This window comes from Vicugna pacos, chromosome 12, assembly GCF_048564905.1.
Source record: "Vicugna pacos chromosome 12, VicPac4, whole genome shotgun sequence".
NCBI lineage: Eukaryota > Metazoa > Chordata > Mammalia > Artiodactyla > Camelidae > Vicugna > Vicugna pacos.
Window position 1 is genome coordinate 46318264 of NC_132998.1, and position 13864 is coordinate 46332127.

The 13864-nt window shown below is 37.9% G+C and overlaps 1 protein-coding gene across 5 annotated transcripts in view; it reads left to right on the forward strand.

The window, feature by feature from the left end:
• The first annotated feature begins 7031 nt into the window (after nt 1-7031).
• The window catches only part of PPP1R12A (protein phosphatase 1 regulatory subunit 12A), a 129325-nt gene continuing 122492 nt past the window's right edge, over nt 7032-13864 (forward strand). For all 5 annotated transcript variants that reach the window (XM_072973334.1, XM_072973335.1, XM_072973336.1 and 2 more), the window contains exon 1: nt 7032-7529. In XM_072973334.1, the coding sequence (XP_072829435.1) occupies nt 7293-7529 (237 nt within the window). In that variant the 5' untranslated portion in view covers nt 7032-7292. The remainder of the gene's footprint in view (nt 7530-13864) is intronic.

The following is a 13864-nucleotide window of genomic DNA, read 5'->3' on the forward strand; positions in this document are numbered from 1 at the left end:
ACTTTTGCTTCCTCTCTTGCCCTAATTTTTTCTTCACTACACTTAGTAATATCTGAATTTATTTATTCATTTAAAATGTGTTCACTTTCTGCCCCTCCCTCTCCACAGAATGTAAGTTTACTGAAGGCAGGCACTTCCTTTGTTTTACTCATTCCTGTATGCCCAGAACCTGGAACAATGATTAAGAATAATAGGTGTTAACAGTATGCATGGATTGATCAACCTCAGGTCTACCCAACTGCCACATTCCAGCTGTCTTAGTTCCCTTGGGCTGCTATAACAAAACACCATAAACTCAGCAGCTTTATAAAAAACAAACATTAATTTCTCACAGTCCTAGAAGCTGGGAAGTCTTAAGATCAAGGCACAAACAGATTCAGTGTCTACTAAGAGCTCGCTTCCTGGTTCACAGATGGTAGACTATTTATTCACTGTGTCCTCACATGGTGGAAGGGGCCAGGAAGCTCTATGTGACCTCTTTTATAAGGGCGCTAATGTGACCTAACTACCTCCCCCAAAGACTCTACCTCCTAATATCATCACCTTGGGGATTAGGATTTCAACATATAAATTTTGAGGGGACACAAACATTCAGACCATAGCAGTATGAACCAAGTCGGTGGCACACCCATGTTTGGCTAGTGGGAGTTCCAGGTCTAGGTTCCAGCCTCTCTGGTGCAGCATTCGGCCATTTACTCTGAGATCTTGTCACATCCTAAGGACACTGCCAGGGATCAGAGAGCAAATCCTCACTGTTCTAGAGACCCACTGATTTCTTTCTCATCCTTTCAGCCTAGGTATCACTTTTTATTCTCAGTGACATCCTTCTTTCCCATGGCAGTGTCCAAAAATGTCTTGGGAGAATCCCTTCGCTTGGTTCCCCCTTCTCCACCCTAAATATAAATAATATTACATGACATTAGGGAACATTTTTTCAAGTGAGAATAAAAGTCAACTTAGAAAATGTTCCTGTTTGTTTCGATCTATAATACCATGCAGATGTAGCTTCAATAAATTCTTAGCCACCTAGTATACTACTTCCAACCAGATTACTAGCTCTAAACTTTTACTAAATAGAAATTTGGGGGTGGTCATTTCAAGCTAGGCAGGAAAGTGTTTTGAAAGCAACTTCTGCTTTCTTCTCTACCACAAACATCCCCTGAGGCAAGGAAGTGGAGTTACTATCAGCTTAAATGAGGGAAGGAAAAGAGGCAAACACAAGAAAACAAAAATGTCAATTTTTTTCCTGACATAATTATTCATTTACTCTTAAAATAGCCATATGAAGCTGATATTATTCCCACTTGTCAAAACTGAGCATAGCCTTTACCAGTGATGCTGTGTCTGTCACCACTGCACATGTTTATTGTCAATAAAATCCTACTCCGTCTGTTTTTCCACTCTGGCCCCTGGAGGAATTTAGAAGCTTTCCTCAGGATTTGAGGTGAAGGACATTTGAATGAGGCCCTCAACTAAATGCTAGTGTTCCAAGAGGGAGCTCATGCTCCTAAACTCTCCTTCCAGACGCTGGAGCAGCCTTTAGTAGTTTTCGTAATTTTAGTGCCACGGAAGATGACTCTTAGTTGCGAAGTTCCCTTTGTGTTTTCTCCCAGAGGTTACAGACGCTTTCATAGAAGCTGGCCTTCCAATTGCCTGCCTTGACAGCCTGAGCTGGGTGTGCCTTCACTAAATTAATTATAATTATTGTTATACATGGTAAAGAAAGTCAGGTAGTGTTTTCCAAAGTATAGGATGTGTAGACTAATGGTACGTGAGGTAATTTTATTTAACTTATATTTTTCAAATTGAAGTAGAATTATCTTACACTATTATATTAGTTTCATGTGTATAACATAGTGATTCAATATTTTTATATGTTATGAAATGATTACTCCAACAAGTCTAGTTACCATCAGTCACTGTACAAAGTTATTACAACTGTATTGACTATATTCCCTATGGTGTACATTACATCTTCCTAACTTATTTATTTTATAATTGGAAGTTTGCACCTCTTAATCCCCTTCACCTATTTTGCCCCTCCTCCCCTCTGGCAACCACCAATTTGTTCTACATGAGGTAATTTTAGATGGATGGCACATTTAAATACCAGTGACACTTAGCAAAAAAGCTATTCTCTTTTTAATATCCTTGAATTTTCCTGATTATATTAAGTAGAAAAATATCATGTTGATGCTAATATTCTAACTCTTAACCAATCTTTCTTTTCTAACAGATTGAGAGATGGCCTTGGGCTCAGATCCTGGACAGGCAACCTAATTAGAATAACATTGTCTTGTTTTCATTTTAAGGTCTTTTCCTTATGTTGATTGGAAATGTTTTCTACTTACAAAAGTGACAATGTTTCCTTTTAAAATAAATTTACTTGAATAGTTCTTTTAAAGTTTGAAGAAAATATTAATAATAGTATTTGTGGCTCACTAGATCAGGCAAAAATCATGATACAGTTTGGGAAACACTAAATTAAGCAATTCATATGAATGACCATGTGATGTTCTGATACATCATATGCATCAGAGGCAAGTTATCATCTCTTTAGCACTATGCCTGTACTTTGGATAGTTGCCAGACATTCATCGGATTCCCTATTTGTGGGGAAAGAGAAGTTGTATAGGAATAACAACCACAAGTAACTTTATGAGGGTTAAATTCATGGGATGAAGCCAGATGTGGCAGAGAATTTACCCTGAAGAGTTAACAGCAAGCTGACTTTCAGAGTAGTGGAAGGAACCATTGGGTATGGGAAGTGAGGCTCACTTTGTAACTCAGAGGCAAGGCAAAGGGTGAGATCTAGAAATCAGGATTGGCCTAAAAGTGTAGACTGAAGCAACTTACAGTGTGGTTCAGTGATGGTTGCAGTCAACAGCCTAGGTGGGACTGAATATCTTACAATGCTAGCAGACTGTAAACTTTTCTTCAGGTTCCTAAAAGCAACATTGGAAAGAAATTATTGGAAAAGAGCGTAGCCCAGGTGTACAATATAGGAGATAAGATCAAACTGCCTTCTTGACTATTCTATCCTCAAGTGTATAAATGTAAATTAGAATCCTAGGAGAACTTAAATATATGACTTAAAACTACTTATCGATATATTATGTACACTTTTGTATCAAAATATATTTCTAATTGCATAATAAAAGTTAACTGGGTAAAAGGTTTACTGAACAGAGAATTGGTTCATAGACAATTTTAATATGCTACACTGTAAGAGTGATATATATACCCTCACTATTACTTTATAAAGAATGTAAAGGCTGGCAAAGCAGCAATCTTCAGTTAAGTAAGCAAAGAAATAACTTAGATCCCAAAAGTTCTTAAGTATTTTCCTTATAACAAAGGCTAAGTTTTTTTAAATTGTAAAAATATGTTTTACCAAATGGCAATTTACCAACATTTTATTGAACAAAAGACTAATTTAAAAATTTTTACTTTCTTCAGTTGACTTTAAAATTTTCCTTTTTTGTCTGGTGTTCACATATTGCAATGTAGTCAAATGTATTTTCAATTTTGGATTCAGAAATCAATCAAGCAATCAATCAATCTCCACACTGCATAGGTTGGTACTAAGGCCATACACACAAGCATATATTCTGTGCCTCTATAATTACATACATAGTTATTTTGCTAACAATAAACTTGACTGTAAGCATAGTATCATATTATGCTAGATGATGGTACATCAAAAAAACCAGGAAAAAAAAATCTAAGCTTTGTATGTGTGTGAATATTTAAAATAAATTTATGATTTAATTAAGATGTCTTCAAATTGATGATAATTAATAAGTAAATTAATTGTTGGTAAGAGGTATCTGTAGTATAATCAAGTTTTGGAAAAAAAAGTATACAGATCCTCTTCTGACGACTTCCTGCCTGTAATAACTAAAGACCCCAACATGACAAATGATTTGTTGCAGCAAAGAAAAACATTTAGCAAATTAATAGGTATAGTTTCATTTGCACTTCTATTTTAAGGCTTAATTTGCCTTAAAAGAGCTGAAAATTACCCTCACACCTAAATTTACTTAAAGGCCATTATGAAATTAAAATATTGCATTTCTCCAATTTCTTCTTCTGCGTACATAAATATTTAGTTTCACTCAGCTATTAAGGTAGTAAGAAGTCATTGACTTTGTGTTGTTGTTTTTTAAACAAAAAGTTTGGCCTGTTCCGCAGTTAGCCACAGGTCTTCAGTATCATGAATTCAGTAACATTTAAAAAAAATTCTTAAGGGAACCCTCCTACACTGCTGGTGGGAATGTAGTTTGATGCAGTCACTGTGGAAAACACTATGGAGATTCCTCAAAAAACTAAAAATAGACTTACCATACAATACAGCAATCCCACTCCTGGGCTGGAGGGAACTCAAATTCGAAAAGATATATGCACACCAATGTTCACAGCAGCACTATTTACAATAGTCAAGGCATGAAAACAACCTAAATGTCCATTGACAGATGACTGGATAAAGAAGTTGTGATATATATATGGTATGGAATACTACTCAGCCATTAAAAAGAATACAATAATGCCATTTGCAGCAACATGGATGAACCTGTATATGGTCATTCTAAGTGAAGTAAGCCAGAAAGAGAAAGAAAAATACCATAAGATATCACTTATATGTGGAATCCAAAAAAAAAGTAAGACACAAATGAACTTACTTACAAAACAGAAACAGATTCATAGACATAAGAAACAAACTTATGGCTACCAAGGGGGAAAGGGGTCGGAAGGGATAAATTGGAAATTCGAGATATGCAGATACTACTACATATAAAACAGATAAACAAGTTTCTACTGTATAGCACAGGGAACTATATTCAATATCTTGTAGTAACCTATAATGGAAAAGACTATGAAAAGGAATATATGTATGTATATGTATGACTATAACATTATGTTGTACAGCAGAAATTGATACAACATTGTAAACTGACTACACTTCAGTTAAAAAAAAAGAAAAAAGAAAAAAAAAATCTCCCTAAAAAGGCAAAGCAAGTGGCAGTTTAACAGCACTTCCAATGAGATTAACACAGAACTTCTTGACTCTTAGAGCTGGGGAAGGAAAAGGAACCTCGGTGAAATTTGCATATACTCATAGCCCACGTGGAGTGTCATTTGTTTTGTTTTCCACTGGTAGCTTTTGGAAACTGATATTTAACTAATTAATTGTTTTACTGATGAATTTTACTCCTGAAGTAAGAGCTTGAGTCAGAAATAACCTACTTCCCACCAAACCCTTGCCCAAATCAAAACTTAAGATAACAATCTATATTCCAGGGTACTTTTAAGAGCTACCAAATAGACCATAACATTCTTGGCAAATAGTAAAGATAAGCTGTCAGTTTTTCTAGGTAGATAGAAGAGCTGACAAGGCAATCTTCAAATTCCTTTCTTTTATTCTAAGAGCTCTGAAGTTCTTAAAGTGGATAGGAATTTTGTATTTTAGTGCTACGAGTTCTCCAGCACCTAACACCATCTTATTCAAAGGTCTGATATTATTATTGCTGCATTTTATGCATTTTATAGTCACTTTCTATTCCTACAGTAATTTCAGAGGAAGTATTTTTACTCTCACTTGGGTTCTATTACTAATCCAGTAACTGCTGTTCAGAAAATTCAGTCTCACAGTCAGGTGGTTTCCTAATCACACTTCACTCAATTTTTAAAAAATTTCTCAATATGATAGCTGTAATGTAGTTTACTGGAGAATAAGAGAAGCTTAAATGATTAGTGCTATCTTTCCAGCATCCAGGACAACGAATGACCCACTACAGTTACTTATTTGCTGAAGGAATTCTAATTCTGCTGCTGAGAAAAATTAAGTAAATCAATTAGTTCTTTGGGGACTCAGTCTAAATGATCCCTAAAGTTCCATTCAGTGGTAACCTTTTACGATTTCTTATTTTGGCTCTAAATACTCCAGAAAATAGTGGGTGAAAGCAATGTATTGCTTAGAAAAATATCAATTGGTGGAGATTACAAATAGATGGTTCAAAAGACCTTAGTATTTGTTATAAATCATGTGCGTGGTATCATACAAGACAAAGTTTAAAACCCTCTATGATTGTGATACATTAGTTTTTTAACACGTGACCTCAAAAGGTGGTTTTAAAATGTCGTTATCATCATTTTATCACCAGTGCCTAGAACAATGACTGGCTCATAGTAAGTATTCAATAAATACCAGTTAAATCAACTGCGTAATATTAACATTCCTTTTGAACTCTAGCAGCAGCTGGGTCTTTACCCATCCTTAGAAAGCGATGGAGCAGGAACCAGAAATCCCTTAAAAGGTCAGGGCCAGTAACAAGGCTGAGCTAAGCACGGGGCAGTACTGGACAGGCTTAAAGCACTGAAGGAAGGGAAAGAGGACCCAAAATACGCCTGAGAGGGAAAACATACACACACACAGAGCAACAAAAAACAAGCATAAGAGGAACTACGTTTCCACAGTGAAGGCTGATAGAAAGCTACTGCAAGTACCACAGGTCAACCTGTCACTAGGCGGTCACCCTAGACTGAGATCTGAGGTAACTACCACCGAAGCCCTCGCCTACCCAGACCCCACTTTTAAAAGGTTCTCAGTAAGTTCATCCGAGTTCGTTAGCGAGAGAAATCACAAGCGCTTAATGCACGACCTATCTCTCCTCAATTCCATTCAAATAACGCAGCCAATAGGAAAATCCTCCGCCCTGAGCAAAGGACTCCGCAGAGCAGAGACAGCCCTGGAGGCAGGTCTGCCCTGAAGAGCCGCCGCACGGCCTGACTGTGGCCTCCGGAACCCGAGGAGCCCTCAGCCAGGCAGGACAACCTTCCTTCCCCGGCTCCGCCCTTCCAGGTTGGTCCCAGCCCCCGCAGCCCGGGCGGCCTGGACCACACCCGCTTCCCTCCGGTGGCCTGGCCGCCCCCGCCGCAGTTCGCGAGAGCGCTCTTCCTGGGGCGGGCGCACGCCCAGGGCGCATGCGCAGTGTCCAAAGGGCGCCTCCCTGCCCGGATCTCGCGAAGTTACGTTAGATTGGCCGCCGGTGACGGGTGGCCGGGCCGGGGGCGGGAGGGCTTCTGTGGTAGGAAGGGAGGTCCATTCGGCCGGGCGCGCCGCCCCAGTGCTCTGTGGGATACTGGAAGTCTGGAGCGTCTCCTCCCGGTTCCCAGCCCTCCTCTGGCCCGCACTCATAGAAACAGTCACACACCCCCTGCCTCCCCTCTCCTCCTTCTCCGCCTCCCCCTTCCCCCCCTCGCGATAAGAAGACCCGGCGGCAGGAGAGGGGATGAAGATGGCGGACGCGAAGCAGAAGCGGAACGAGCAGCTGAAGCGCTGGATCGGCTCCGAGACGGACCTCGAGCCTCCCGTGGTGAAGCGCCAGAAGACCAAGGTGAAGTTCGACGATGGCGCCGTCTTCCTGGCTGCTTGCTCCAGCGGCGACACGGACGAGGTCCTCAAGCTGCTGCACCGCGGCGCCGACATCAATTACGCCAATGTGGACGGACTCACTGCCCTGCACCAGGTCTGTGCGCCCCAACGCCGGCTCTCCTGACCCTGCGGGTCTTCGTCGGCCTTCCGCCGAGGCCTCCCCTCCGCTCTCGGCCTCCTGAGGCTGGGGGCGGCGGGAGACTCCTTGCTGTGGGGTGAGGGGGGCGGCTTCCCGCGAAGGAGGGAGGGCGAGAACTGGTGGAGGGAGGGCGCTGGGCTTGAGGCCCCCCTCAGACCAGTTGGTGGTGGAGTAAGGGAACCGGGTGATTTCCGGGGCAGGGGTAAAAAGGACTGTGGTCGGCTAAGGCCCCAGGGCCATTTGTGGACGTGTGTCTGGGATTTGGGGTCGAGGTGCGGAGCAGTGGGAGTGGGGTTGTGGTTGGGCCCCCAATGTCAGTAACAGACTTGGAGGACGGGGGCTGCTGAAGAAAACGACTAACAAGAGGCATTAGGGACACTTGGGTAAATGGATGTCTTTGGCTTGTTAGGTGGGCATTGGATTTATTGTAGTTTTTAAGACTTGGTTACAAACGATGATGATAATAATAGTAATCAAGAGCCCTAAGCCGAATGCCCGGAGCAGACGATTTCCTGTTTTCTCCTTTATTACTCTTGGTCACTGGGGAGGAGGGAAAACGGGGTGTAATTAGCCGATTTGCACCGGCTGAAAGGGAGGAGATGGAAGTGGATAGGGTAAGGAAGCGTTCTAAAGGGCTTGCCCACCGCGGGACCGGAACATAATGAAGAATCTCTTACTCCGGGGAGACTTTGCCGCAGTGTCAGAGATCCTTTGGCCCCAGGTCCTGGGGTGTGCATTGGGGTTAGAAAGAGAAGAATAATGCGAGACACTCTTTTTAAAGCCGGTTACCAAGCTCAGATTTTTCTTTTAGGGGTGGGAAAAAGGAAAGCTGGCCACAAACTTTTCTCAAAATGGATGCTTTGTGCATGTTAAAGTTTTATAGTAGTCTGATTGGGATCTCTCAATGTTAGCCAAATAAGGAGAAACTATTGGCAATCCAGAGATAATGTTGCTTTGCCTTTAACAGGCCAAAAGCAACACAAGCACGTAGAGTTCTGCATAAAAAGCAGTTTTTCAGCGATGATAATAGGTGTCAAGACATAAACTCTTTACATTTTCTTAGTGGGCAACTTGAAATTACTAGGAAACGACTTTGTAACAATAGCTTCCCCTTACATTGAGAGGACTTATAAACTAACTCAAAGTTGCTTTGGTTGTATGTGGAAGATAGTAGCTTTATTTGGATTAATACTGTAGCAAAAACTTGTTTGGGAGGTTGAAACTTAAGGCTTTATATTTTATGCATATTACTTTGCTGCCTTTTAAAAAGAGGTGTGTGGTGGCATTTTTCCTTTTTACTGCTTCCTGTTTAGTGAATGATGACCGTTTTAAGTTTTATATAATTGAATTCTCATATCAAACTTGGCTTATAGCCTTTGTTTACAAAGTTGACTGGATGAACTATAATGACTGACAAACTGCAGGACAAATCTGGAATTCAGAATGTGGTACCCAGTAAAAATGTAGCGTGGTTTTAGCTCTTTTCTCTATTAATTTAGAACCTCTAATGTATAACAAACTTTTTAGTTGGCTGAGGTTTATTTTAAGGCATAGCATAACTCTAAAAACATGGTGTTAAGAATGAAAGAAAATGGACATTAGAAATGATCATTTAATTATGTAAGATGAATCTTCTCAGATTTCTTTCAAATTAATTAATTTACATGGTTTAGTATGGAATTGATTCGGAAAGACATTATTGTATGCTTTAGGTCAGGATACAGTTGGATAATGGTTTATATCAGTATGCTTTATTAAAATTCTCATTTAGAAATTTAAAGTTGTTACTGTTGTTGGGGAACCCAATAGTATTGGCCTGGAGGAAGAGGAAAGTTTCTAATACTTTTATTATTATTGGTTAAGGTAGAGAGAGAAAATACACGTAACAGGCTTCTTACAGTTTTTTTTTCCCCTCAATTTGGACATGTTGCGAGAATTATCATACTTAATAATGTCTTCCTGATTAACTGAATTCAGCAGTTACTTTGCCATTATATAGGTGTTGTTTTTATTAGATGTTTTGTTTTAGCTGACAAGCGCTTAAGCAGAAGTTTCTAAGTTTATGCATAATCATTTGCATACCTTTTTGTAATTTATCTGCACACTCCTTAAGTCAGTGAAGCCAAAGTCTTTAAAATATTAAGCATTAAAATTTTTATTATGTTTTCTCCATCCTCATTTCTGGTTTATTAATAACTCTTGTACTTTTTTCCCATTGTGACAGAGAACAAGGAGTTCACTTTGAGCAAATTCAGAGCAACAGATAGTGAAAGGTGATAAAGAAAATTTTTTAAAAAGAGTCACAGGAAAATTTTAAGCTCAGAAATCTCTTGAATACTGATTGCTTTAAATACTTAAATTATAAAGACTAAAATTGACCCCCTGATTTAATAGCCCTTGAAAAAATATATATATATTTAACCCCTTGAAAGCTCATAGAATACTTAGAATGTTTTTACCAGATTAATTATTGGCTAGTCTTTTGGAATATTCATTTACATCTTTGGTGTTGATCAAGTGTCTCAAATTTCACTGTCAGAAGAAAAGTTTTAGGAACTTTATAGCCCACGAATACACTTCTTAATCTAGAATTTTACTTCCATTTCTAATATAAACAGCTTATATTTAAAAGGTTCTTTATTTGGTTGAATGTTCTCTGTCAAAAGTTACAAAAGGCAGTCAGTTTGCACTTTTTTTTTTGGTGACTAGGGGTTAGAAATATGTGATCCATATAGAAGATTCAGTGTTTCTAGTCAAATTTCCAGTCTTGGTCTCTAGAATAGCCTCTTTCCCCCAAACGCCTTCCAATATATAGAAAACAGTAGAAGTTTAATATAAACTTTTGACTGTCTAGAACTGAGATCTAGAGTAGATTTTCATTTTTATCAGTGGGCAATAGTCAGCTCTGATTTAAGGGCTACTTGGTAGAGTTTTAATACTATATGATCTATATGTTTCAGTATACTTTATAAAGATTTTAGGAGAATAATAATAGAGTTTTCTATAGAATGTTTTACTGCTGATTATTCCTGAAACTTATGTGCATAAAATACAGGACTGAGATTTCTTCCAACAGTTTTGAGTTGAACCTTTTGATTTTACTTAAAATCTTGTCTACTTCTTCTGTGCCAGTGACTTCCATGTCAATTTCCAGTTCTCACATTTCTGCAGAGCTCCAATCCTTCATTTCCACTTTTCCACTGATGACAGTGTTGATTTAAAATAAAATACTATCCAATATATTGCGATTTTATATTTAAAAATAATCTTCAAGTAGTGATGTAGTAAATAGAGGTCCACCCCCTTTGCCATAGAATAGCAACTATTTATTTACATCAATATCAGGAATTTGTTTAAATTCAACCTGAAATGAAACTTTTCTTCACCAAGCCTACTCTTTTCATGGATACCTCTCTTTCTGATAATGATGTCATTAATCTCTAGATCAGGCTTTAAACATATTAGTTATTGTTTACTCATCCTCCTGTCTGCATATATCTAATCAGTCTTCACAGTTGCTTTGGCATCAGTTCTTTTTCTTGCCACTCTTATTATCAGCCTAGGTCATACCTCTTTTATTTTTATCCCTAGCGTATAGTAATGGCTTAATTGCTTTCTCTGCCTCTTCTCTCCCTGGTCCAGTTCAGCATTCATACTGCTATCAGATTAATCTTTTAATAATATCATTTTGATTGTGTCATGCCTTTCCATAAGTTCAGATTTAAAGTATTTCACCATTTCGCTTATACCTGATATATCTCCATTGTGTTATATCCTTTACTTTTTTTATTTCCATGCCTATGGCCATGCTTTTTCCACCACCAGAATATACTTCCTCCTCTTTGCCAACAAAAATCCTAGTGGTTCAAACCAGTTGCCATCCAGAAAGAATCTTTCTGTTCTTTGAGTTTGTATAATACTGTGGGACTGAAGGGCTCTCCTCTGGGGTGCTCATTGTACCTTATATTTTGCCTCTGTGCTGCTATTAAAATACTTCTTACTGAATACTGTGTGTGTGTATAAGTTGTTTACATTTCCTGGTTGACTGTAAGGACCCAGTCTTCCACATTTTTGTATTTCCAGAGCTTAGCACATAGTAGGTGCTCACTAAAGATTTGTTGAATTTAGCTTTTACCTCATACATAGATATGAAGTTTTATAGTTATGTTGTGAGATAAATCATTAAAACCTTCACACCCAGGCACTTAGGGTATGGTTTTTGCACATAGTAGAACTTGCGTATTTATAAAATAAATAAAAACTTCATTGTGGATCTTCTGTGCAGATATTTTTAATATCTTGAAATTTAAAAAAAAGTTTCTAATATTAACATCCTTCCTATGAAAAAATCCTAAACCAGTTTAAATATTAAATGATAGAAAAATATTCACTTGAATCATCAATTAATTTACTACCTTCTTTATAAAGATCTGAATTAGGTCCTATGGAGGAATACAGAATAGAATTAAATCTATGTTCTATGCTATTATAATTTAAAAATAAAGTTTCTCTTTTACTTTTCAGTACAGACAAGACTTGCAGATAAGTTTAATGTTCTATCCTTCTGTTCTTAAAATAGAAATTTAATCAACTTTTAAGGGAGCCTTTTGAAGTTTCTTTGAGAAATACGTGACTCCCCTCTTGTTAGTAAAAAGAATACTCTTGTGCAGTCTTAAGTGCTTAATCTTCTCAGTTCACTGAATCATAATCTGAAATGTAACTCTCTTTTAAAAAGTATTCTAATGGGGCTACTTAAAGTGTTTTCTCACCAAAAAGGAAAAGAGACTGGAAGCAGCTGATACTGAGTCTCCTGTTGTAGAATAGTGTGATTGCTTTGTATGAGAAATATCTTTAAAACTGAATATAGACTTTGTAATTTTTTTTTTTTTGGTTGGGGATGTTAAGATCTTAGAAGACTCTGTTGGATCCCTTGTAAATAATATTAAAATCTGTGTTTTTAAAAATGTGCACTATAAGTTATTTTCTCTACATAATTTTATTTACATAGCTATACTTTATGCTGATGGCTCTTAAAACTTTTTATTGAAATCATCCTAAATCTATTTAAAAAAAATAAACAAACAATACTTCTAACCCTAAACTGGCCCCTCACTTCCTGTAAATAAATGGACAACCCTAGCCATATATGGGGGGTGCTGGTAGAGCACCAGTGCCCACACTGCTGCTGTTATAATACCTTCTGTGCAGTTGCTGCCTTTGTGCTTCCTGGCAACAGTTTTGTGGTCTGACTTTGAAGTGTCATAACCAAGACCATCTTTCATATGCTTCAGCTACAGTGTGATTGCAAGCTGTGACTGAGCATTTTCTAGTATAGTCAGGTAGAAACATTAGATGGAATAGAGGAAAAATTATTTTCATCATCCATTTGTTGCCACATTTTACAATACTGTTCACATAAGTACTTTAAAAACTATCTAGTTAGATGATTTTAAAAATATAACTATTTAGAAACTTTTGGGGGCGAGGTGAGATACAGAACATTGTTTTGTTACTGCTGTAACATGTTACTTCTTGACACTTCCTGAAATTGCTATTTTCGTTGCCTTTCTGCCTGCCCAAAATTGCAGTTTTCACCCCACTTTTCTTTTGAAAGTTTGTAAGGTTCCACAATCGTTTGGGAAATCGAGTATTAGCATTTTGGTATATCTTTTTGAAAGGTTAGAGACCTTCCCACAGTCATTTTGAGTTTCTTCTAAGTTGTGGTTGGATATGTACTAGTCATGATTTATCAGTGTTATTCAGGAGGGAGATTAGCTGGTGAACATTTGCTGAAGATTTGTTACATGTGAAACATTGTGATAGGTAGTTTTATAACCAGCATCTCATGTAATTCTCACAAAATCCCTTTTTTCTTGCTCAAGGTTACCAAGATAATAAATGGCGGAGCCTGGTTCTTACACAGGTCTATGTGATTCTAGAGACCAAACTTAACACTATGTTACATGCCTTCTTTTAAGACTAAAGAAGAAAATGTTCTTAAGTCTCCTAGTCATTATGGTTGCTGATTAATAGTTGGAGGTTTCCATGTTAATCAGCCAAGAATCAAGCGAAACACACGATAGACACCATTTTTTCTTCATCTACTGTTGTTTTAGCTAGTCAAAACTTGTAAGAGCATTTCTGTGGTAATTGAAATGCGTGATCCTATATCTAAATTAGTCTTAGAATCTGCCCTAAATTTTAGGAACTGCAAAGATTGTTTTTGACTGACTGTTACATGCATAATGTTTGATCAAGTGCTTTGGGAAGTACAAAGGAAGTGAAAACAG